This window comes from Podarcis gaigeae (genome assembly GCF_964106915.1).
Source record: "Podarcis gaigeae genome assembly, chromosome: 10".
Taxonomy (NCBI): domain Eukaryota; kingdom Metazoa; phylum Chordata; class Lepidosauria; order Squamata; family Lacertidae; genus Podarcis; species Podarcis gaigeae.
In genome coordinates, this window is record NC_139686.1 from 16262486 (window position 1) to 16286404 (window position 23919).

General features: G+C 46.8%; 1 protein-coding gene across 2 annotated transcripts in view; it reads right to left on the minus strand.

Annotated features, from left to right (window-relative positions):
• PTPRO (protein tyrosine phosphatase receptor type O) overlaps window positions 1–23919 on the minus strand; it is a 137192-nt gene that overhangs the window by 51946 nt on the left and 61327 nt on the right. For both annotated transcript variants that reach the window (XM_083699961.1, XM_083699962.1), the window contains exons 2-7: window positions 16076–16349; window positions 7940–8098; window positions 5778–5930; window positions 3602–4054; window positions 1996–2157; window positions 1202–1401 (exon numbers count right to left, since the gene is read on the minus strand). In XM_083699961.1, coding sequence (XP_083556087.1) covers window positions 1202–1401; window positions 1996–2157; window positions 3602–4054; window positions 5778–5930; window positions 7940–8098; window positions 16076–16349 — 1401 coding nt within the window. The remainder of the gene's footprint in view (window positions 1–1201; window positions 1402–1995; window positions 2158–3601; window positions 4055–5777; window positions 5931–7939; window positions 8099–16075; window positions 16350–23919) is intronic.

Genomic DNA, 23919 nt, shown 5'->3' on the forward strand with positions numbered 1-23919 from the left:
GCAACCCGCGCGTGCGCAGACATGCAGATGCGGGTTGAGAACGCGCATCCTGCACATATCATGTTTGCAACCTGAGCATCCACTGTACAACCAATCACCTATTTACTCAGATGTAAGTTCCATTGCATTCAACAGCACTTTCTCCCTGGTTGAGTGTGCTTGGGAATGTAGCCGTACAGTGCTTTCCTGTGCATGTTTACTCAGAAGAAAGTTCCCCGGTGTTCAGTTAGATTTACTGATCCTCTGATATATACTGAAGTGCCATTGGTTTCTTCACAGCGAAACAGATGTCACTGAAGTCTCTCTGAAATACCCTATGAGTCAAGCTCAAGCAGCCCAAGAAACACAGCCATGTTTTCTTCACTGTGCCCATATCCTCCATGCCCATGGTTACCCTGATGGCCTCCTTTACTGAGCATTCATCCTGATTTCTTTGTGCCACATGTGCTGGGAGGAGCATTTGTCCTGATTTCATTGTGGGGAGGTTAAGGGAAGTGCCATAGCTTAGTGGCAGAGCATCTGCTTGGGATGCAGAAGGTTGCAGGTTCTATTCCCAGCATCTCCAGGCAGAACTGGGAATGTCTCCTGCCTGAAACCCTGGAGAATGGCTGCCAGTCATTCAAGAGAGTACCAAACTAGTAGGAATAACAGTGCAACTCCGTATAAGGAAGCCTCCCATGTCTGGATGCTATGCAATGCTGGTCAAGCAGTTGTTTCCACTGCACACTCCTGACACTTTCCTTACCACAAATAACTCAATTCTTTGTTGCACAAGAATGCCAAATCCACATTAGCTGTGCAAACCCGAATTTGCAATATGCAGTTCAGTCCCACCTGCAACTCAGTGACGGCCTGGAAAATGGTGTTTTCTTCCTCTTAAAGGTAAAGGTAAAGGTACCCCTGCCCGTTCGGGCCAGTCGTGACCGACTCTGGGGTTGCGTACCCATCTCGCTCTAGAGGCTGGGGGCCAGCGCTGTCCGGAGACACTTCCGGGTCACGTGGCCAGTGTGACGAAGCTGCTCTGGCGAGCCTGCACCAGTGCAGCACACAGAAACACCGTTTACCTTCCTGCTATAAGGCGGTCCCTGTTTATCTTCTTGCACTTAAGGGTGCTTTCGAACAGCTAGGTGGGCAGGAGCTGGGACTGAATGACGGGAATTTGAACCACCGACCATGCGATCGGCAAGTCCTAGGTGCTTACCTCTGAGCAATAATGCTTTTCAAGCCTTTGACTTTCCTTCTGTTTCTGGCATGTCAAGGACACGACAGATATGATGGTGCTAGTGCTGGTGGTCTCCTGTGAAGTGGTCCAGGACAACGAGGCCGTGGTAGAGGTCAGCACTGTCGCTATGACGTTCTGAGGTTTCTCAGTGAGCTCTTCTATCAATTCCCCTGTGGGACCTAAAGCATCACCAGAAACAAGGAGAAATCACCTTCAAAGGCTGGTCCTCCCCACTAACTGAGAACCAGTGTTATTCTGGATTCAACCCACTACCTTAAAAAAGTATACCTAAGATTCTTCACATGCATGCTTGAAAACTGTGAACAAGCAGCAGAAATTTTTGTGCTTGTCAGTCCATCACATCTGCATACATTTATTGAGGAGAATCTAAATGTGACATTGATGCCTTAAAGTGGGGTGGGGGCAAGTGGGCCTCCATAAATTCCTGGACTACAACTCCCATCATCCCTGACTTTTGGCCATGCTGCCTGGGGTGATGGGAACTGGAGTTTAACAACATCTGGAGGGCCACAGGTAATCCATCCTTGCCTTAAGGTCCCCAGCACTCTCTCATCCAAAAGAAGATGAACCTGGTCTTTACAGCTCCCAGAACTTTCAACTGAGGAACCGGCTTGAGGAAGCATCCAAAACAATAAGAATCAGATTTAAACAAGGCAAAGGAGAAGTAACATTTAGCATCGATGAACTTAAGTACCGACCAGATATACTATTGCAGATACTGATGTATATTATATAACTATGTGTAGACTTACTAATATAAAAACTGAGTGTTTTGGCAGATTGGCTTTCCCGAACTTCACATGAACCAGAAGAGCTGAATGTTGTAACAGATATTGAGTATTTCCCTGGTTCTTTCAAATCCGTGGCAAATTCGTGAATGTCCTCTCCAACAGTCAGGAATTCTGTGAAGTTCTCTAAATCAAGAAAAGAGGTGTGAATTAGCTGGAATCTGATAGGGTTTCTAGTGACAGAGGTAACTGAATTATGTCCCAGTGCCCTAACCCAGGGCTGAAGGAATGGATTAATTCTGGTAACATAATAATAATTAAATAAATAAAATTTTATTTATATACTTTTTCTACCATCTTGTAACATTACTCGAGAGGGTTATGAACGGCTGGAGTGGATGCATGGGAGCAAAGGGATATATTAAAAAATGGGACAAATCTCTTCGAGTGGTGCTAGTCATCAAGGAACGTGTTCATGAAAGCATGAAAGTGAAAAGCAACACAACTGAGGCAGAAGAAGAGTTCAGGAGAGGCTTCTGCAATGTCTCTGGTGCTTCTTCTTGTTCTTTTTAGAGGCCATCTGGAGTGAGCAAAGCAACGACAGGTGTGCCCGTGAGGCCCACAAAAATCCGAGGCTAGCTCTGAAGCTGCTCAGTGCTTTCGCTACCCTGCAGGTTGAAGGGGGTCTTTGCAAGATGTCTCTTGGTGGACCCTCTTCTCTTGCAGTGGGCCTAGCAGGCTAGACTGATGGGTGGGAGGTGGCAACAGAATCATTCTTAGCAGCCCTGGGCTGCTGGTTCGAGCCATTACTTTCCCACAATGCTATGGTGAAATACCACATTAGGGTCTTGGGAGGAATCAAATGGATGCTAGGCCAAACTATATTTAGAGACATTTCAACAACTGAGGTAAAACACCCCCTGCCACCTCCATGATGGAGGCCCCTTGCAAAGCCTTACCACCTGGTTGGGGTGGGGGCTCCAGAAAGCACTTTTCCTTAAGGAGCCCCTTCCCAACTCAGCAAGACTCAGCACTAGCACTAGTCCCTCTCCAACTCTAAGGTTGGGGGAGACAGGTGGCAAAGCTGAGCAAAGGAAAGCTGTGCTGCTCTGTTGCTGCCAAAACCTCCCTTACCTGGTTGGCTTTGGTGGCAGGGTGAGTGGGTATGGTTCCCGCGGGGAACCACCTCTTTTGTTCACACCACCTGAGGCAGCTGCTTCATCCCGCCTCATGGGTGGGCCAGCCCTGCTATCTACAGTGGTACCTTGGGTTACAGGCACTTCAGGTTACAGACTCCGCTAATCCAGAAATAGTACCTCGGGTTAAGAACTTTGCTTCAGGATGAGAACAGAAATTGCACGGTGGCAGCGGGAGGCCCCATTAGCTAAAGTAGTACCTCAGGTTAAGAACAGTGTCAGGTTAAGAACGGATCTCCAGAATGAATTAAGTTCTTAACCCAAGGTACCACTGTAGTACTATTTGGGAATTCCAGCCCAGAAAACAATTAAAGGATAGGTGAGAGAAAGGACAGGCCAGGCAACAACTAAGAGACTTGTTAGGGCCCAATGATACCAGGTTTCAATGCCAACCTTGATGCTATAATTCTCAACAGCGCCGTGTGACCTTTTACCTTCTCTCTCAATGTTAATATGGAAGCCATCAAACGCTGTGGGCGGTTTGGGAGGGAGCCAACTCAGTACCATTTTCACTGGGAGGAACGAGGAAGGCTCCGGCGTAGGCCTCCCAAACTCCTCAGTGGGGTTGACGCTCTCATAATCTCTTGGGATCGCGTTGACAAACTCTTCTTCATTCTCTGGGGAGTCGGGCTCGTTAATCCACCAGTCGGGCTGAGACGTGGTTTCGTAGTCGCTGCTATTGTAGCGGTAATCAGGCCACGTATAGGAAGTGTTCGCAGTTGGGAGCTCAGGGAGATCATCCAGAATCTGGGTGGCTTTGTCCTGTTGCATTGTCTTCTGCGTCCCCAAGAATGGCTCTTCGGGGAAACTTCCACTCTGCTCCTCCCAGTTCTCATTGAAGTTCATATGTAAGATACGCACAGAAATGTTTCGAGGTGGATAGGGAACTGGAAAAGATAGAACACTTTTTCCCATTTGCGTATCACGCATAAAATAAAGGTAAAGGTAAAGGTAAAGGTACCCCTGCCCGTACGGGCCAGTCTTGACAGACTCTAGGGTTGTGCGCTCATCTCACTCTAGAGGCCGGGAGCCAGTGCTGTCCGCAGACACTTCTGGGTCACGTGGCCAGCGTGACGAATCTGCTCCGGCGAACCGGCACCAGAGCAGCACACAGAACGCCGTTTACCTTCCCGCTAGAAAGCGGTACCTATTTATCTACTTGCACTTAATTGTGCTTTCGAACTGCTAGGTGGGCAGGAGCTGGGACCGAACAACGGGAGCTCACCCCGCCGCGGGGATTCGAACCGCCGACCATGCGATCGGCAAGTCCTAGGCGCTGAGGTTTTACCCACAGCGCCACCCGTGTCCCATGCATAAAATACAACAATAAATAATACTCATCAATTTCCATTTCCTAGATCAGTGTTTCTCAACCTGTGCTTCCCAACCCACAAGTACTTTGAGTCACAAAGCTTTAGAAGTGAACCTGCACTTCTAGCCTGCAATCAGATGGTGTGCTTACATTCCCAGGAGCAAAACTCTGAATAACTTTGTAAGTACTATACATATTTTAATGAATTCCACATTAATAGGAGCATTAAACAGTTTTTTTTCCCCTTGGATGCCTCAAGTAATGATTATAAAATAAGCAATTTTTTAGTTCAAATGCACACAATCAGTAGCTTCCCAAGACCTATAGTCCAAAATTCATGGGATAATAAATTAATGGGTCACCATACCAGGTAAATTTGGACTTGTGGTTCGCCGTACTAAAACGGTTGGGAACTACTGCCCTATGATTATCATGAACATAGATATGGCACACACAAAAATAGCAGATAAATTCCAAATTAACTCAAATTCCCTTAAACTGCCTGACCTGCCTTTCCCTTCTCAATACTTTAACAAAGAGGTGTTCACATATTATACAACAACTACAATATTAACGACTTCCATTCATATTGACACATTAAATGATTTACAGTGGTACCTCGGGTTACATATGCTTCAGGCTTCATACACTTCAGGTTACAGACTCTGCTAACCCAGAAATAGTACCTCGGGTTAAGAACTTTGCTTCAGGATGAGAACAGAAATTGTGCTCCGGCGGCGCAGCAGCAGCAGGAGGCCCCATTAGCTAAAGTGGTGCTTCAGGTTAAGAACAGTTTCAGGTTAAGAACGGACCTCCGGAACGAATTAAGTACTTAACCCGAGGTACCACTGTACAAACGTACAGGTGAAGCATTCAAACTATATCTTTATTCTTACTGTGTGTGACAATTACTCTGTCCATGTTTCTTCCTGTCCTTGTAAAATATTATGTCTATCTTTTCCCAGTTGCTGCTGTTCTCCATCATGCCTTGATCATGCTTGGCCTGCAGGTTAGCTATGGGGAGCCCCCATGTCCTTAAGACTACAACTCCCCTCATCCCTGCCCATTGGCCATGCTGGCTAAGGCAGATGGGAGTTGGAGTCTAATAACAATTAGAGGGCCACGGCATCCACCTGCCCCATCCCGGGCATATAGGGTACAGGTCTTGGGGAGGCCTCTAAAGCACAGGTTCACAGCAGGGTTTCTCTCAGGCCAAAGGAAGAGGCTTCTGCTTATGGGGACAATGAATTGTATCTGGATACAATGTGCACACGACATACAGAAGCCACTTGTTCTACCTGTTCGGTGTTGCTTTGCTTCGTGTTTCACCCCACTGTATTCCACCAGGGTGCTTTTGCTGAACGTTGCTTCAGACACCAGCTGAAACGTGATGTTGCTGTAACATATTCCTGGCAGCCAGTGGTTGAAAACGGTTTTGCCTTTAAAGAAATCTGCAGGGTGGTGAATAAATGGCACAGATTACATGAGCCAGAAGACCCGACGTCACAGCCTTAAGGAGACAGATATTGCTTGGCACAGTCTCAGAGATACAGGATTGTGTGTGCACTCAACAACATTTCTACACTCCTGCCCCCACTCCGTGCCTCCACTCTTTTCTTCCTGGCTGTCAAAAGTACTTAGAAGCAAGACCCAGGAAGATAAACACGAAAGTAGGCAAAGGAATTGCAAGTGGCAACATACCAGACAACTACCAGACTTTTAGAAGACATCTGAAGGCAGCCCTGTTTAGGGAAGCTTTTAATGTTTAATAGGTTATTGTATTTTAATATGCTGTTGGAAGCCAACCAGAGTGGCTGGGGAAACCCAGCCAGATGGACGGGGTATAAATAATAAATTATTATTATATTATTATGTACGGTGTGACACAAAACATTTCGAGGAACAGATGATATAAGCTTCTTCATTCCTAACAAATCGCCAAGGGGCAAAACTTGCAGGGAGCAAACCAAAGATGCAAAGTTGTAGGGGTTTCTTTGGTTAAAGCCCCCAATCCCTGCACCATGGTATGGTCCTATTCTGAATCAATGCCCCCCCCATGCCTGCCATCTACTCCCCCCCCCCCCATTCACAGCAATTACTATTTAGGCGACTTGTCTGTTTCGTACCTCAGTGTTCCCTATGGACTGACTGGCACCAGCTTTCCACAGTTTTGGATATGGGTCATTCTCCATCCTACCTGGAGATACCAGGGGATGATCCTGAGTCTTTCTTTGTATTCAGCAGATGCTCTATCACAGAGCTCCAGGCCTCCCCCAAATAATGACCCATAATAATTAATAGTAACATTCCAGCTTCTTCAGCTATTCAGCTGAACAAAAGACAGAAAACGATTCTTGCTTAGGAAAATTGGAAGTTGCCTTACACCGAGACAAACCATTGGCCCATCTTATTCAATACCGTTGATGCTGATTGGCTGCAGCTCTCCAGGGCTTCAGGCAGGGGACAATCCCTACCTAGAGATGTTGGGGGTTAAATCTGGGACCTTCAGCATGCAAAGGATGTTCTTGATCAGGCATAGGCAAACTCCGGCCCTCCAGATGTTTGGGACTACAATTCCCATAATCCCTGACCACTGGTCCTGTTAGCAAGGGATGATGGGAATTGTAGTCCCAAACATCTGGAGGGTCGGAGTTTGCCTATGCCTGTTCTTGATCATCGAGCTAATGTAATAGGTAGTAAGAAGCATGGGCTGTAGGGGGAATATTTGTTCAATGACACCCTTAGCAGGAACTTTATCCCCCAGGTCTTGACATAAAGCAATAATGCCATCACAACAGGATAATCAACTAATGACATGGCTGGCTTTGTGAATTGCCCCTTATTTCCAGCTTCACGTGAACTTTACACCTTCAGTAGGTGATGAGTATCTGGGTAAAACAAGATATTTCTGTATTTGCGTTGCATCATATTGAAAGGAGATCTCTCTGGCCATTGGATCAGCTGCTGAGGTGCTATGGAATGACTATAAACATTCTAACTTGCCCAAAGGTTTGAGACAAGGTCAGCATACAGGGCCCAGGGACAGAAAGTGCTGGGAGTTGTTGGTAGAACAGAGAAGGGTGTAGGCAGGCAGCGCTACCAGACTGTTCTGCATGTGAAGACAATTGGATATATCCCCGGGGGTGGGAACTTTTGGATGACAGCCTAATTTCCTGTGGTTGGGTGGAGTCCAAAGGGAGAGAATGTCAGGAGGGGGAAATGTTCAGGAAGAGACCAGGTGCATGGAGTGATCTGCAAGTGATCTGCTCAGACTTCTAACTAGAATAATCTGTCCTTCTCCTGACAGTCTGGTGAGTGCCGGAGGAAGACAGGGAGGCAGAGAAGCAAGGGAGAGGTATCAAAAAGAGAGAGAGAGAAAGGGGCTGCCCTTCCCACTTTGGGCTCTATCTCCTCATTTTTGGCTCTGACCTCAACTACCATTGTTTAAGATTCCACCTACCTTTATATAACATGGTCCGATAGTCTTTCCCTTCCCAGTAGCTTATATTCACACGGGTGAACACATTGTACTTCTCTGGATACTGGATCTCAAACAGCACCCCAGTTTCTGGTGATGGTTTATAGTCATAGATGGAAACGCTGGTTACAGGTAGAGGTTCTGAAAGAGAGAGAGAGAGAATGCATTTTAGTTCTCAAGATAATCAGGTTATACTTTTAGAAAGAGATGCATATTTTGCAGTGACTTGGGGTCTTAGTCATACATACAAATAAATTGCTTTATTTCTCAGTGTGTAAAAGGTAAATGTGTGAATTGTTCCATTGCCTGCAGTGACCAGCATGTGGCACCCTTGGGCAGCTCTTGGGGCACACACCTGATGGTGCCATGGGACATCTCTCAGATGTGGCATCCCAGCATTCAGAAGAGTTCCAGGAAGTTCCAGGATGTGGGAGAGCCTCTATTATAATTTCCCCCAATGCCTCTAATGTTCTATCACACCAGGTAGGGATGGACAAGTCTGCCAATTTCAGTTTATCACCACCTCTCACATTTTCAGTCTTGGATTCAGTTCGCCACATTTTCGCAATAGTTTGCAACAACAACAAATGCCTTTAGGAAAACTCTCCTAATATTGATGTTTCGGTCTGCAGTTTTGTCTAATATATACAGCAAGTTCCCCCTAATATGTTTTTGCACACTTTCCCCTCATAAATGCAGCTTTGTACATATTATTCACCAAATTCAGAGGTGTGAATTGCAAGAGCCATGTTTCAACTGACATTTTGCAACATAATGACAGCATGGTGTAGTGGTTAGAGTGTTTTCTTAGAACTGGTGCATATTCCTACCCAGCCGTGAAACTTGGGCCTGCACTCCCTCAGCCTGACAAACCCCACAGGGACATTGTGAGGATAAAATTTGCGTCAGGATGAACCATGTACACTGCCTTGATGTCTTCAGAGGAAAGGCAAATTATTAAGTAACCGATGCAGTGAAACCTTTGGACAGGGTTAGGTTCAGACAATTTTCTAGGTAGGATCAGGCATGATGGTCTGCCTTGGGACTCCTCCTGGATTCATCTTGCCTCTACTATTGTCTGAAGGCACATGGGGCTTAGCTATCCTTCATGACTTTCTGCCTGATGAAGCCTTCCTAGGCCATAATCACATTACAATTTTCTAATTACGGCAACTTTATAGACTGAGCGATTGCATTACCCTGTTACTTCTTCCCAGAAGAAATCAGATGAGGAATGCAAGCTTGGTATTCATTTTTATTAGAATTTTATTTTGGCCCTGATCTTTTGATTTAATTAAGTGATGATTAGATCAAGTGGGAGGCATCATTAAGCTCTCCCTTCTTCTGTTTTCTTTCTAGCTGCAGCCAGCAAATCAACATGGATTAATGAATAGCATTTGGAGATGCTGCATTCAACATTGCGTCTTTTGGAAATATCTCAGTAGCTAAGTACCCTACGCACTCACTGTTCAAGGTCGATTTCCAGAAGAGCAGCCGTGTTAATCTGCTTCAGCAAAAGCAACAAGACCCTCGCGGCACTGAAAGGTTGCTTTAATGGCATCAGTTTTCACGCCAATGGACCATACTTCATCAGATGTAAGACCCCCAATATCAGAGAAGGAGGCTAGACCTGGTTTTGTTGTGGTTGTTGTGTTGCAACCCAGGAGAAAGTGTGCTTCTTTATAAATGCACGGGGGTCCCTTCCAACTCTACAGTTCCATGTGCAGAATTCATCATGCAAAAGGCTGGGCTGGATGAATCCCTAGCCGGAATTAAGATTGCCGGAAGAAATATCAACAACCTCAGATATGCAAATGACACAACCTTGATGGCAGAAAGTGAGGAGGAATTAAAGAACCTTTTAATGAGGGTGAAAGAGGAGAGTGCAAAATATGGGCTGAAGCTCAACATCAAAAAAACGAAGATCATGGCCACTGGGCCCATCACCTCCTGGCAAACAGAAGGGGAAGAAATGGAGGCCGTGAGAGATTTTACTTTCTTGGGCTCCATGATCACTGCAGATGGTGACAGCAGCCACAAAATTAAAAGACACCTGCTTCTTGGGAGAAAAGCAATGACAAACCTAGATAGCATCTTAAAAAGCAGAGACATCACCTTGCCAACAAAGGTCCGTATAGTTAAAGCTATGGTTTTCCCAGTAGCGATGTATGGAAGTGAGACCTGGACCATAAAGAAAGTTGATCGCCGAAGAATTAATGCTTTTGAATTATGGTGTTGGAGGAGACTCTTGAGAGTCCCATGGATTGCAAGAAGATCAAACCTCTCCATTCTTAAGGAAATCAGCTTTGAGTGCTCACTGGAAGGACAGATCGTGAAGCTGAGGCTCCAATACTTTGGCCACCTCATGAGAAGAGAAGACTCCCTGGAAAAGACCCTGATGTTGGGAAAGATGGAAGGCACAAGGAGAAGGGGACGACAGAGGACAAGATGGTTGGACAGTGTTCTTGAAGCTACCAGCATGAGTTTGACCAAACTGCGGGAGGTAGTGGAAGACAGGAGTGCCTGGCGTGCTCTGGTCCATGGGGGTCATGAAGAGTCGGACACGACTAAACAACTAAACAACTAAAGGAAGAATGGGTGAAGTCATACCTGGGGGTTAACCTACAGCTCAAGGATGGGGAACATGTGGCCCTCCAGATGTTACTGGACCCCAACTCCCATCATCCCTGATCACTGCCCATACTGATTAGGCCTGATGTCAATATGCAGGCGAAGGCAAATATTTAATTTTATTTATGCTGTCTAATTTTAAATTGCTGTTATGGCCTAATCTGTATTGAAATTGTCCTTTGTTTTTCCGGTGTTATCTTTTGCTGACTAGCTGTACGAGTTAATCTGGTCTGTGACCGTTTAATAAAATTTGATTTGATTTGATTTAGGCCTGATGGGAGTTGTAGTTGACTCCAACAACATCTGGAGGGCCACAGGTTCCCCATGCCTGCCATATTCTCTTTGCAACCACCTTTGCAATCTGTGTCCAACACTATGCATTCCATCACACTGGTGGTTCGCTCCAATCAATATCCCAGTTGAAGAACACATTTGTTTTCCAACTCTTCCCAAAGAGAGGAAGAAGTGTATTTACAGCAGGCTGCTATTCCCCTTCTCATAAACATATCATTCTTATTCTCTCGGTGTGATCAGCTCTGTGACAAGGAGGAAGATCGATACAGAGCTGAGAGGAGTGGGGAAAGAAAAGAACGAAAGAGAAAAAAAGAAATAAATTGCATTGATCTGACCCAGACCTGGCTATCTTATTAGGCTTGCCTTAGAATCTAAGCCTCTAGTTGGAGAAAGGGTGACGATGCAAGCATGTTGTTTTAGTAGCAAAGTTTTAAATTGCTTTCCAAAAACGAAAACAGTATCTTGAAAGCATCAGTAAAATTGGCCGAGATTCATGCTGCAGATTTCATTCAAAGAAAAATAAATCTGGGGATTTTCTTCCTTGGTACCTAAAGCCAATTCACAGGCTAGGCTGCAACCTCCATGCTCTCAGAGGAAGATGTCTTACACCTCATTAGGCGAGTTGTCTACCTGGATCAATAATTCCTACTCTGACTGGCAGTGGTTCTCCAGGGTGTGAGGCAAGGCCCTCTCCCATTTAACCAGAGATGTCAGAGACAGAACCTGGGGCTTCTTCGGCTGAAGCACATTCTCCACCTCTGAGATGGGTCCCCTCACATTTGACTTCATGCACAACGAACTTGGAGTGAGCAGACTTTGGAGAACACAGTACAGTGGTTTGCACTGCCTTATGGAAACCAAAGTTGCATGGGCAATCTTTAGGCTGGCTGAATGTTCTTCGTTTCTTCAGAGAACCTTGAGATCCACCAGCTGCAGGCAGGTGCAAAATAACAGATGAGGTGGAGCTGAATGCAAAATGGTGAACTAGATCCAATGACCTACTGTATCTCATTATTCATACACAGGGGGAAACTGCATATGCAAGTCCAACTATACACTTGAGTTAGGAATACCTAGCCTAATGTGTTTCTTTTTTAAAACTACAACAATAACCCTTTTTGTTCTTGCTATCACTGAACCACTAGATGTCAGAAATCTTTACCAAGCTACTACAAATTATTCCACAGCTCATGGGATATTTGCAAGGACATTCTTTTAATCTGCCAACCTGATTTGATTATCAGGTTGTTTCAACTGGAGTGTTTTATTGTATATTTTAATTGACAAAGGATGGGTCTCTGGACTTCCAAAAATTACTATTATATGGCAAGTTGTTTTCATTAAACCAATGGTTTGGTACTGGCAAAGGTATGCTATGGTATTGCTCTGAGCACAACTTCTGTTAGGCTCCACTAATATTGCTTCCCCACCTCTCTAAGGCATTGCAGAGAGAGCGGATAATTAAGAATCCAGTGCCTAGTCAAATTTTAATTATTGGGAATAAATAGAGGAATTTTCCCTAGGTATTTTATTTTCTTAGAGTTCCTCATATGCACATGGGGTGGGGGGTGGGGAGAGAGAGATCAAAATAGAACAGTGTCTCCCCAGACCCTAATAAGAGTGTTCCCTCTCTCCTGGGAACCAGCCAGCCTGGAATGGAGCTTTGTAGTACTGATTGAAACCTGGGGGCGGGAGGGAGACTTCAGCAAGAAGCAAGAGGGATGGAAAGAACACATATTCTCTCTCTCTCTTGCCTCTCACTATGCTACATAACACTCAAGCTGGCTGCCAGCTAGGGCAGTCCTGTAGCTTCTACTTGTGGGAGCCCACCATTTGAAGGCCTGTCTGGTGTGAGCCCAGTTCAAAGAGAAATAACCCTTTAAAAAGGTGGAGCAGGTAAGGGCGTCAGAACTGCCTGTCATCAACAGCGAGCCCCTGCACAGCAGACGGAGCAGACCCTCAGGTCACCTGGTCACACTCTCCCCTGCCAAGGTGAGAGGCACGGCATCCTACGTCTGTTGCACTAATCCTTTCCACAAGGGCACCTGTACGTAGAAATTCAAAGTGTTGGTGCTGACCTTTAAAGCCCTAAATGGCCTCGGTCCAGTATACCTGAAGGAGCGTCTCCACTCCCCATCATTCTGCCTGGACACTGAGGTCCAGCGCCGAGGGTCTTCTGGCAGTTCCCTCACTGCGAGAAGCCAAGTTACAGGGAACCAGGCAGAGGGCCTTCTCAGTAGTGGCACCCGCCCTGTGGGACGCCGTCCCACCATATGTCAAAGAGAAAAACAACTACCAGACTTTTAGAAGACATCTGAAGGCAGCTCTGTTTAAGAAAGCTTTTAATGTTTAATAGGTTATTGTATTTTAATATTCCGTTGGAAGCCGCCCAGATTGGCTGGAGAAACCCAGCCAGATGGGTGGGGTATAAATAATAAATTATTATTATAATTATTATTAAATCAGCCCCGGCAGATGTTATGCAAACCTGTGTCCTCTTTCCCCTCTTTTAATTGTTGAGACACCCCCTCTTTTTCAGGCGAGGCTTAACTGACTAACCTCCTGACAGCCTAAACCTCTTAATCTTAGCGTTGTGGGTTCTAGCCCCACCTTGGGCAAAAGATTCTTGTATTGCAGGGGTTTTTTACTAGATGGCAATCGTGATCCCTTCCAACTCTACATTTCTATGACTCTCTTCTGAGAAAGTTTCACGTACCCAGCATTAACACCCAAGAAAAATGTGAACAGGATCTATCTCGACCCATAGTGAAGGTAGTTGAAGATAGCATGTACCAGATGCCCATGCAACTCCTATGTATATTAGGCGACTCATGCATATTAGGCTGACATTCAAGCCATTGTTCTGAAGACTTGTGCGCTCTTTCCCTGAAGAGGGATGTGACAGTGATGAGCAGCTCTCCTGCAAACATCAATAGGCCCCGAGGAACTGTGGTGAAATGTCAAAGGACAACTAAGGGACCAATTGCTTCGGTGATGCTTATTTCACAGAGTGAGGCCTCTTTGGGGGCCTCGTTTGCTGTGTCCCACGGCAGCCGACGCCGGCGGACGGGCTGGGAGCGCGACGCCTGCCTGGATCGAAGTGGCACGCCAGTCTGTAAGGCCCAGCCGCAATTAGGCATGCGCTCTGTCAATATGCTCTCATATGGTCTCCATACGCCAGTGATCTTTAGCAGACAGGGAGCCATATGGCGCGGCGAGTTTTGACTGCCACACGGGTTGCCGTTGACAACAATGGTAATTAAGGATCGCAATATAAAGAAGGTGGTGTTTTAACCGCCGGGTGTCGGCGAACACTGGGGAAACCCTTCCGCATTCCCCTTCTCAATCCCCGTGTCTTTTCAAACCGTCTTCCGCCAGGATTTTTCTACTCCTGTCACCGCTTTCTCTCCATCTGTGGGCCAAACTAGACATGTTTGGCTCCAGGGCGCGTGGCTTTTGTTTAATAAATAGCAGGCAGGCATGTGGGGGAATTCAGGTCCAGACTGAGGGGGTGGGGCATTTCTTATTTATTTCATTTATTTATTTATTTGGAGAGCTTGTACTCTTAAGCAGAAAAACAAAGGCTAGCAGGAGGAACTTACATGCAATCAGTTGAAACACAACAGTCCCTGCCCACAGCCTTATGGTTGAAAAAAACAAACAGACCACATGGAACACAAGGAGAAAGGGATGGGGAGGGAAGAGGAATCAAATCCAGGCACTGTGTTACCCCTGTGATCCTGCCTCAGCCCCAGAATCATAGAATTATAATGTTGGAAGAGACCCAAGGGTGTCGGAATCTCAACCAAAGCACCCATGACAAATGGCCACCCAACTATCGGCTTAAAAACCTCCAAGGAAGGGAGTCTACAACCTCCCTAGGGAGTCTGTTGAACAACTCTTACTGCCAGAAAGCTTTTCCTGAAGTTAAGTCCGAATCTCCTTTCTTGTAACTTGAAGTCATTGGCAGAATTCCCCAGCTCCTCTTTGCCTAGAGATGAAAGGTGACATTGGCATCTATGTATGTAAATAGCAACCCCAGTCCAGGGGGTGGGGACCAAATGGATCACTAACCAGGGGTGGCTAAACTGTGGTTCTACCAATGTTGAGGGACTACATCTCTGACCATAGCTGTCAACTTACAGATTTGAAAATAAGGGACCAGCAGCCTTGAAAATAAGGGATCAGCAGCCAAAATAAGGGATTTTCCAAGCACAGGTACTGCATGTTCAACTTCTGAGCCCCTCCGAGCCAAAGGCAGAAAGCCCAGCCAGCAGCCAAACGAAGCCTCAAGCGGTGGTTCCCACAGCGCAGCAACCCGGCAAAGGGGATGCAGCAAGGAAAACCATCGTCACCTCTCCGCTGGGAAGCGCTGATCAAAAGCTAGTCCCCAGGCAACACGGCCGATTTGATCGGCAAAAGACATGCAAGCTCCACCCCCCCAGTCGTTCTTAGACTCATTATTGGGGGAGCAACGCAGCCAAGCAACACAGTTGGAGCCTCCCTCCTCCCTGGCCGACAGGGAGGGAGGGAGAGGAGCTGCTTCCTTTGAAACCCAGGAAATTTAAGGGACATCATCAATAAGCAGCGGGACACGGCGCTGGGATAAGGGAGTTTCCCACCAAATAAGGGACAGTTGACAGCTATGTCTCTGACTGGTGCCCCTCCTGGCTGGGGCTGATGGGAGCTGAAGTCCAGCAACACCCCAAAAGACACAGCATCAAACGCATGAATGGCCATGGATTCAGAAAACGTAGAGGCATGAGGAAGGCAGACTGGTAGGTTCAGTCTGCTGGCGTGCCTGCCTATTATTTCAGTTGCGATATTCATGGCAGCTGGCTCTCAGGATATGCTATGAATTCTCCTTCTCGGGATGCCTGCCTCTTATTAATTGATTGCATTCATATTCCATCTTTTTCTCCAATAAGCTCAAGGGGGCACATATGGTTCTCCCCCTCCTCATTTAACCCCCACAACAACCCTGTGAGGGAGGATAGTCTGAGAGGCAGTGACCAGCCCAAGATATCCCTGTGAACTTCATGACTGAGTGGGGATTTGAACCCTGGTCCATCACTTAAACCACTGCACTTCACTGGCTCCTCTCTCCACTCCATGTCTGGCACCAATAAACTGCAAAAAGGCATAGTGCCCAAGTTTCAAACGCGTTCACTTTGATTTTTAAAAGTTACTTACTGGTTAACACCGTGATGGATCTCGCTGGCTTGGAAACCATGTTTGCGCTCACCACGACCAGAGTCACTATGTAATAAAGGCCATGGTACGAGGCATTGAAAACCACAGGAGCAGGTAAAGTGCTGTTGAATTCGTCAAACTGGAAAAAATAGTTCTTAGATTCTCCGGTGATTTTGACAACGTACACCGAGGACGAGCTCACCACGTCCGCTGCTTCGAGGGAAACGGCGATGCAGTTGTCGTCTCGCACTGCCACGTGGAAAGGCGCCGCATTCTGCAAGTGAATAAGCAAAAGAAACGTATTGGCAAACGCCGCTCAGCAGGTGCTGCTGTTTTGTCTGCCACCAACAGAGAAGTTGGATCATGCTTAGGAAGGTTTTATTAATGGTCAGATCAAGAAGGAGAGGATCAGGATGGGAGAGGACCCCCCCCCCCCAATTTTGGCATTTTCTCCTTTCGCGTGAAAATTATGCTCTGGCATGAGCACTGCTGATGCTTCTTCTTTTTAAATTTTTTTGTCAAAACCCAAAAAAATTACAAATATCAAATTCAAAATCCATATTCATTTTCTAGTAAAGGTAAAGGTACCCCTGCCCGTACGGGCCAGTCGTGTCCGACTCTAGGGTTGCGTGCTCATCTCGCTCTAGAGGCCGTGAGCCGGCGCCATCCAAAGACACTTCCAGGTCATGTGGCCAGCGTGACGAAGCTGCAGCTGGTGAGCCTGCACCAGCGCAGCACACGGAAATGCCATTTACCTTCCCGCTATAAAGCGGTACCTATTTATCTACTTGCACCTAGGGGTGCTTTCGAACTGCTAGGTGGGCAGGAGCTGGGACCGAAAGACAGGAGCTCACCCCGCCGCGGGGATTCGAACCACCGACCATACGATCAGCAAGTCCTAGGCGCTGAGGTTTTACCCACAGCGCCACCCGCGTCCCCTATTCATTTTCTAACATAACCCTATTACATAGTTTACTTAAATTAAAATATATCTAGTTGCTCTAGGCTTCCCTTTCCTATATGTAAATACAACACAATTAACAAATTATATTATAAATGATATTATAGGTTCCTATATACCCCCACTCCCCTTCACCCATGTGTGATCTCAATATTTTACTTCTTCCACCTTGTTGTGTTGTTATAATTTAATAATTATTCGGTTGATTCTGTTATTATTTTTTTGCTTACCCCTGCACGTTTTACACATTCTCTATTAATATTTCAATTCCGGAACCATATTTTTTCATGTATACCTTCACTCCATCCCACTCGCTAATTATTCTCTGATTTGAGTGGCCTCTAATAATTGCCGTCAATTTTGCCATTTCTACAAACTGGCAGTTTGTTTTGCCATTCTAAGCACTGCTTCTAGGGATGTGGGGACCTCTGGACCAGCGGCAGAGCATATGCAAAGCGGCGCAGCTCCCCCCTTCTCTCGACAGCTCGGGGTAGGCTTGGAGGTCGTGGGCGGCGACGCACCAAATGTCTCTTACAATATTCCGTTCCACCTTAACAGATGTGTGGAGTTGTTGTATGCCACATGTCTGTTTACCTTCCAGCACAGCTTGTTGGGAACTTCTGTTGTGTGTATAGCTTTTGCTTATGCTGCTTGCTTGGACATGAAGGGGAGAAGACATGTTTTCCCCTTTGTCCTGATGCTGAATAAAATGCCTGTAAATACGCTTTACACAGCTTCTATCTGCCCTTCTGTTGCGATGAGTTGTTTTCTCTCTGCTGGCTTGCGTGCTCAGTTTCTGAAGGTTTCTGAAGCTCGAGTCGCAGTTACATACTGATCCAAGGACCGGAGATCGCCCGGCTGCCGGCTGGTGGGCTGGAGCAAGCTGGGGGCCTGCCAATTGCCCCCGTTTCCTTGGACGCATCCCAACAATGTCACCCCCTCAGCGAAGACATCCGGGGCAGTCTGCCCCCACCACACACCCTTCCTCCACCCCTGCTCTGGACATTGATTGTTTTTGTGGTGCTTCCGGTAACATGGCAACATGCTGGAATGTGGAGTTAACCAGGGCTATTGACTGTTTGGCTCCGAAGCGCCCTCTCCGATTGCATGGAGCCCGGACAGCCCCGTGGTTTTCCACGGATCTGAGGGCAATGAAACAATCATTGAGACGGCTAGAGCGCCGGTGGCGGACAACTCATTCTGAATCTGACCGGACACAGGTTAGAGCTCAACGTCGAGCCTACCAAGTGGCGATAGCGATGGTGAAGAAGAATTTCTTCACCGCCTCTATTGCATCTGCAGAAAACAGCAGCAGGAGACTTTTTCAGGTGGTTCACAATTTAGCGGAACCACCTGCAACAGTACGGGCCACATGTTCTCCTGCAATGATTTTGGAAAGTTTTTTGCAGATAAAATCGCTCAGATTCGGGAAGAAGTAGACTCCACCGTGGGAGCAGTGCCGGGGCGGGAGAATGCTAGAGTTCTGTCTAGTCAAGTTGAGTGGGATCAATTCCAATCTGTTACCTCCGAGGATGTGGACAGGCTGCTTGGACGAGTGAAACCAACCACCTGTCTCCTGGATCCTTGCCCATCCTGGCTTATAAAAGCTAGCCGGGAAGGACTGGGCGATGGGCTTCGTGGGGTGGTGAATGCTTCCCTCCGTGAGGGAGCCTTCCCAGACCCGCTGAAAGAGGCAGTTATTAAACCGCTTCTTAAAAAACCATCTTTAGATGCGGCCACGATGGCCAACTATCGCCCAGTCTCAAATCTTCCATTCTTGGGCAAGGTGATTGAGCGAGCGGTTGCTGAACAACTCCAGGCATGCCTGGAAGAAGCGGACCATTTGGATCCCTTCCAGTCGGGATTCAGGCCTCATCATGGGACTGAAACTGCCTTGGTCGCACTGGTTGATGATCTCCGGCGGGCTAGGGACAAAGGTGAGAGCTGTTTCCTAGTTCTGCTGGATCTCTCAGCGGCGTTTGATACCATCGACCATAACATCCTTCTGGACCGTCTTGAGGGGCTGGGAGCTGGGGGCACTGTCATACAGTGGTTCTGCTCCTTCCTCCTGGGCCGTGTTCAGAAAGTGGTGGTGGGGGATGAATGTTCAGACCCCTGGGCTCTCACTTGTGGGGTGCCTCAGGGTTCTGTCCTCTCCCCCATGCTTTTCAACATTTACATGCAGCCGCTGGAAGAGATCATCAGGAGGTTTGGGCTGGGTGTTCATCAGTATGCGGATGATACCCAGCTCTACCTCTCTTTTAAATCAGAACCAGTGAAGGCGGTGAAGGTCCTGTGTGAGTGTCTGGAGGCGGTTGGAGGATGGATGGCGGCTAACAAATTGAGGTTGAATCCTGACAAGACAGAAGTACTGTTTTGGGGGGACAGGAGGCGGGCAGGTGTGGAGGATTCCCTGGTCCTGAATGGGGTAACTGTGCCCCTGAAGGACCAGGTGCGCAGCCTGGGAGTTATTTTGGACTCACAGCTGTCCATGGAGGCACAGGTCAAATCTGTGTCCAGGGCAGCTGTTTACCAGCTCCATCTGGTACGTAGGCTGAGACCCTATCTGCCTGCGGACTGTCTCACCAGAGTGGTGCATGCTCTGGTTATCTCCCGCTTGGACTACTGCAATGCACTCTACGTGGGGCTACCTTTGAAGGTGACTCGGAAACTACAACTAATCCAGAATGCGGCAGCTAGACTGGTGACTGGGGGTGGCCGCCGAGACCATATAACACCGGTCTTGAAAGACCTACATTGGCTCCCAGTACGTTTCCGAGCACAATTCAAAGTGTTGGTGCTGACCTTTAAAGCCCTAAATGGCCTCGGTCCAGTATACCTGAAGGAGCGTCTCCACCCCCATCATTCTGCCCGGACGCTGAGGTCCAGCGCCGAGGGCCTTCTGGCGGTTCCCTCATTGCAAGAAGCAAAGCTACAGGGAACCAGGCAGAGGGCCTTCTCGGTAGTGGCGCCCGCCCTATGGAACGCCCTTCCAGCAGATGTCAAAGCGATAAACAACTACCTGACATTCAGAAGACATCTTAAGGCAGCCCTGTTCAGGGAAGTTTTTAATGTGTGATATTTTACTGTATTTTTTGTTTCTATGGAAGCTGCCCAGAGTGGCTGGGGAGGCCCAGCCAGATGGGCGAGGTATAAATAATAAATTATTATTGTTGTTGTTGTTGTTGTTGTTCTGCATGTCACCCCTGCTAGCCCCCAGGGCAAGGCAGAAGTGGCCCTGAAATTGGCAATGAGTGGAATCCAATGCAGTGCAGAACCTCACAAACCACTGGCCCCTTGCCCTGGATCATCCTCCTGCTTCCTCGCTTCCTCCGGCCACACATCCCCCCCTCCATCTCTGACATCACACCCTATGTGTGGCATGATGCCGACAGAAGGGTCTTCAGCTTCAGGACCCTGGTATACAACAATTATTTCTGTATCTATAGAAATTAAAGCTACAAGTGTGTTACGGGTGAACCCAAGTGGCAATACCAGTCTTCCTTCCCAGACACTAATATATAAAATAGTGCCATAAGTTTTCTCTACCACCATGGATTTTCCTCCCAGTTTTTAAAGTTTGATTCCAGCACAGGGGGATTGTTCCCACTGTGTGACTTCACTCCTTTTACAAATAGTGTGGCTTTGAGGGGTTTTATTTTTATTATTATTAAAAATTAGTTTTTCAACCATGTCTCCTTCATAAAGCTATCGTTACACTGGAATTTGGGAGAAGTGGAGTGAATCCACAGAAAAATGAAGGAACAGAAACGGGGAATCCACTCATTCTTAGATACAAGGAAGCCCAAATCCTTCCTGCTCACCCAATTTATTTTCTATGAAGCTTCAATTCTTTTCATATTAGACAACTCCGTCACTCAAGTGTATAGAAGAAAATGGAACAGTTTAACCTTTTCTCTCTCTCTCTCTCTCTCTCTCTCTCTCTCTCTCTCTCCATCTGTCACACAGAAAATCAATTCTTTGGCTGGTTTGGAAGGAAAATAAAACCCTCTTCCTTTCATTAATTGCAAACTATCTGTCAGAAAGGAAACCGCCAGGTCTGCAGGAATTCCAAAACGCAGCGACTGTAATTATAATGAAAAAGGGACCACATTTAAAGTTCTAGCATCTCTCCCAGCCCTTTCCCCTCATTTAATTGGCATGACGATGCTTAGATCTCTACCTCTTGGCTGCTCAAAAAGTCAGCACCAGGTGATATTTCCAGCTCCTCTGAATCACTTTGCCCTTTGATGGTCCATAGGAGAGCAACTTCAAACGCCTTAGCTCTGCAGCTCCTACAGCAGAAATGGCTTTGCTCTTGCAAGTGAGGATGTTAGCCAGCCAGTTAGGTGTCTCTTCACAAGGAGTTCTGAAAATCTTTCACCAGTGTGACTATCACCACCCCCACCCCCAGAAATAAGTCAACAAAGATTGCAAGCTCACAAAGGTTTGTCACCAAATATTAGTCATTCACTGCCCCGCCACAAATAAAAGTTTCCCCTACCTGATTGGTTCCTTGGAGATCATTCTTACGAATCACCTGTCTGCTCAGAAACCAGGTGCAAGCTCTATCTGTTACTCATTCATGAAAAATTTCTCGTCAAACACAACTTCTCTTTTACCCTCTCTTGTATTCAAAGCAACAAAAGGCTGTTATGGGCAGCAATGCAAATAGTCCGCTAGGCCTCTGCCACTCACTAGCAATTCTTGATTTATTGTTATGGCTTTGTGGGGTGCAAGTCACACTCTAAATTCCTGGGTCCAATAAAAGTTGGAATTAATCAATGTTTGAAGAGTTAAACTGTGCCATACACTGGACCCCTGGATTAAGCCTATGTTAACAAGCCAAGCCAGCCTGGCAGTTGCTAGCTGAGTGGGGAACAAAGGCTGCTAGCATCCCATCAAATGATGAGGCATCGGGATGTTCAATGGCAGACAGCAAAGGGGGTGGAGCCCCTCCTCCAGCTGCATGTTAGTGGGCAGAGACAAATAAGGGTTTAGGATTTCAGTTTGGACAGTGCTTTTTTCTGGGGGTACGCAGGGGTACGTGTACCCCTAAATATTTTGTGAATCCAGCAGGAGAAGAAACTTTTTTTAATAAAAAAAAATACAGTGGTACCTCGGGTTACAGATGCTTCAGGTTACAGACGCTTCAGGTTACAGACTCTGCTAACCCAGAAATAGTACCTCGGTTAAGAACTTTGCTTCAGGATGAGAACAGAAATCGTGCGGCAGCAGCGGGAGGCCCCCTTAGCTAAAGTGGTACCTCAGGTTAGGAACAGTTTCAGGTTAAGAACGGACCTCCAGAACGAATTAAGTTCTTAACCTGAGGTACCACTGTAGTTTCTTCTCTAGCACAGTGAATTGTCAGTTCCATTACTACCCCCAATGGCGGCCTCATTTCCTTTCCCGAGTCTCAGATGGAAGCGACTGTTTAATGTGTGAGGTAATACATGTTCTTTGTACTTTTGTCCATTTACTGTATTCCCCACCCCCACCCCGATTTGAACTATAAAACAGTGATTTTCTTGAGTCAAAATGAGAGTACCCTTAAACATTTTTTTAGGGGAAAAAAAGCACTGAGTTTGGATGATGTATGCCAGAGGGGAATAGTTTCACTGGTTTCACATACAAGGAAGAGGAAGTGGGGTGAACAACACCACATGGGCTGACTGTGACAAAGAGCATGGTCTGATTTCTCTGTTCTGAGACCCAAGCCTTCTGTGCCTATGGGAGAAGCAAAAGAATGCTCTGAGCAGTCTCCATCATATTCTCAGGTTGCACATATGTGTAAACAAACCACATATCATAAAGACACCATCAACTGTGCAGAGCCTCATTTCCAAAGGAAAACCCAAGCTAAAGTGCGCCTGGCATCCTTGTCATGTTGTGCCGCTTGTGGAGATTGGGGTGGTGTGTAACACTATTTTCTGCTTCATGTGCCAATAGGGGGTACAGCCAGAAGCAGTAATGGTTGTGAATACCAGTTGCTGGAAGCCACCGGAGGGGAGAATGTTATTGAGCTTGGGTCCTGCTTGCAGCTTCCCATGGACATCATGGCGGCTACTATGAAAGCAGGATGCTGGAGTAGATGAAACATTAACCTGACCCAGCAGGGCTTTTCTTGTGGTTTAGGGGGGTTCAGATCACCCACGCACCGAGAATGAAAGAATGGATGAGAGTAAAGGGAGTTGAGGAGGGACACAGATTTTATAGCACATTCTAGGTTTTCCCACTTATTTCCATGAAACTGAAGGTGTAAACCAGCTTTCCTCAGCCAATGCTCCCCAGACTAACATTCATCCCAGCCCCAGTCAGCATAGGTAAGAGTCCGGGATGATGGGACTTGTAGTCCAAAACACCTTCTGGCCTTAACTCTATTTGGAGGCTGGGCCTCAAATCTTGGTGAGATGTGTTTCTGCAGGGAAAGAAAGCAAACAGATAGTAGTACATTGAGGGTCTTTGTCTGCTCCCAGCTTTTCTGAGGGCTTTGGTATGACTTGGGCTTGTCATGCTTGTAATAATAAACCGTGAAGGAGGCTAGATGCAATCATTTGGTTTAGGAAGCAGGTCTTGCCAAATTTCCCTGGAGGTGTGGAAACAGCCTCTCCAGCTGTGACACTAGCAAATTAAATCCCGAAGGTAGCTGACCAGAAGTAATGAAATGTGTATTTGCCATACTGATGCTGTCAGTCCCGACTCACAGTGACTTCCCACTGCAATAAGTGGTGGCAAATTTATCACTTCCAGTGGGGCTTCAGAGGTCACATCCCTGCACAACCTTCCTCTGTAAACGTTGAGAACCTTGGGGGCAAACTGTCACCCATCGTGCCTGCTCTTCCATCCATTGGTCCTATCTACACATTTATCCTGGCTCCCACCC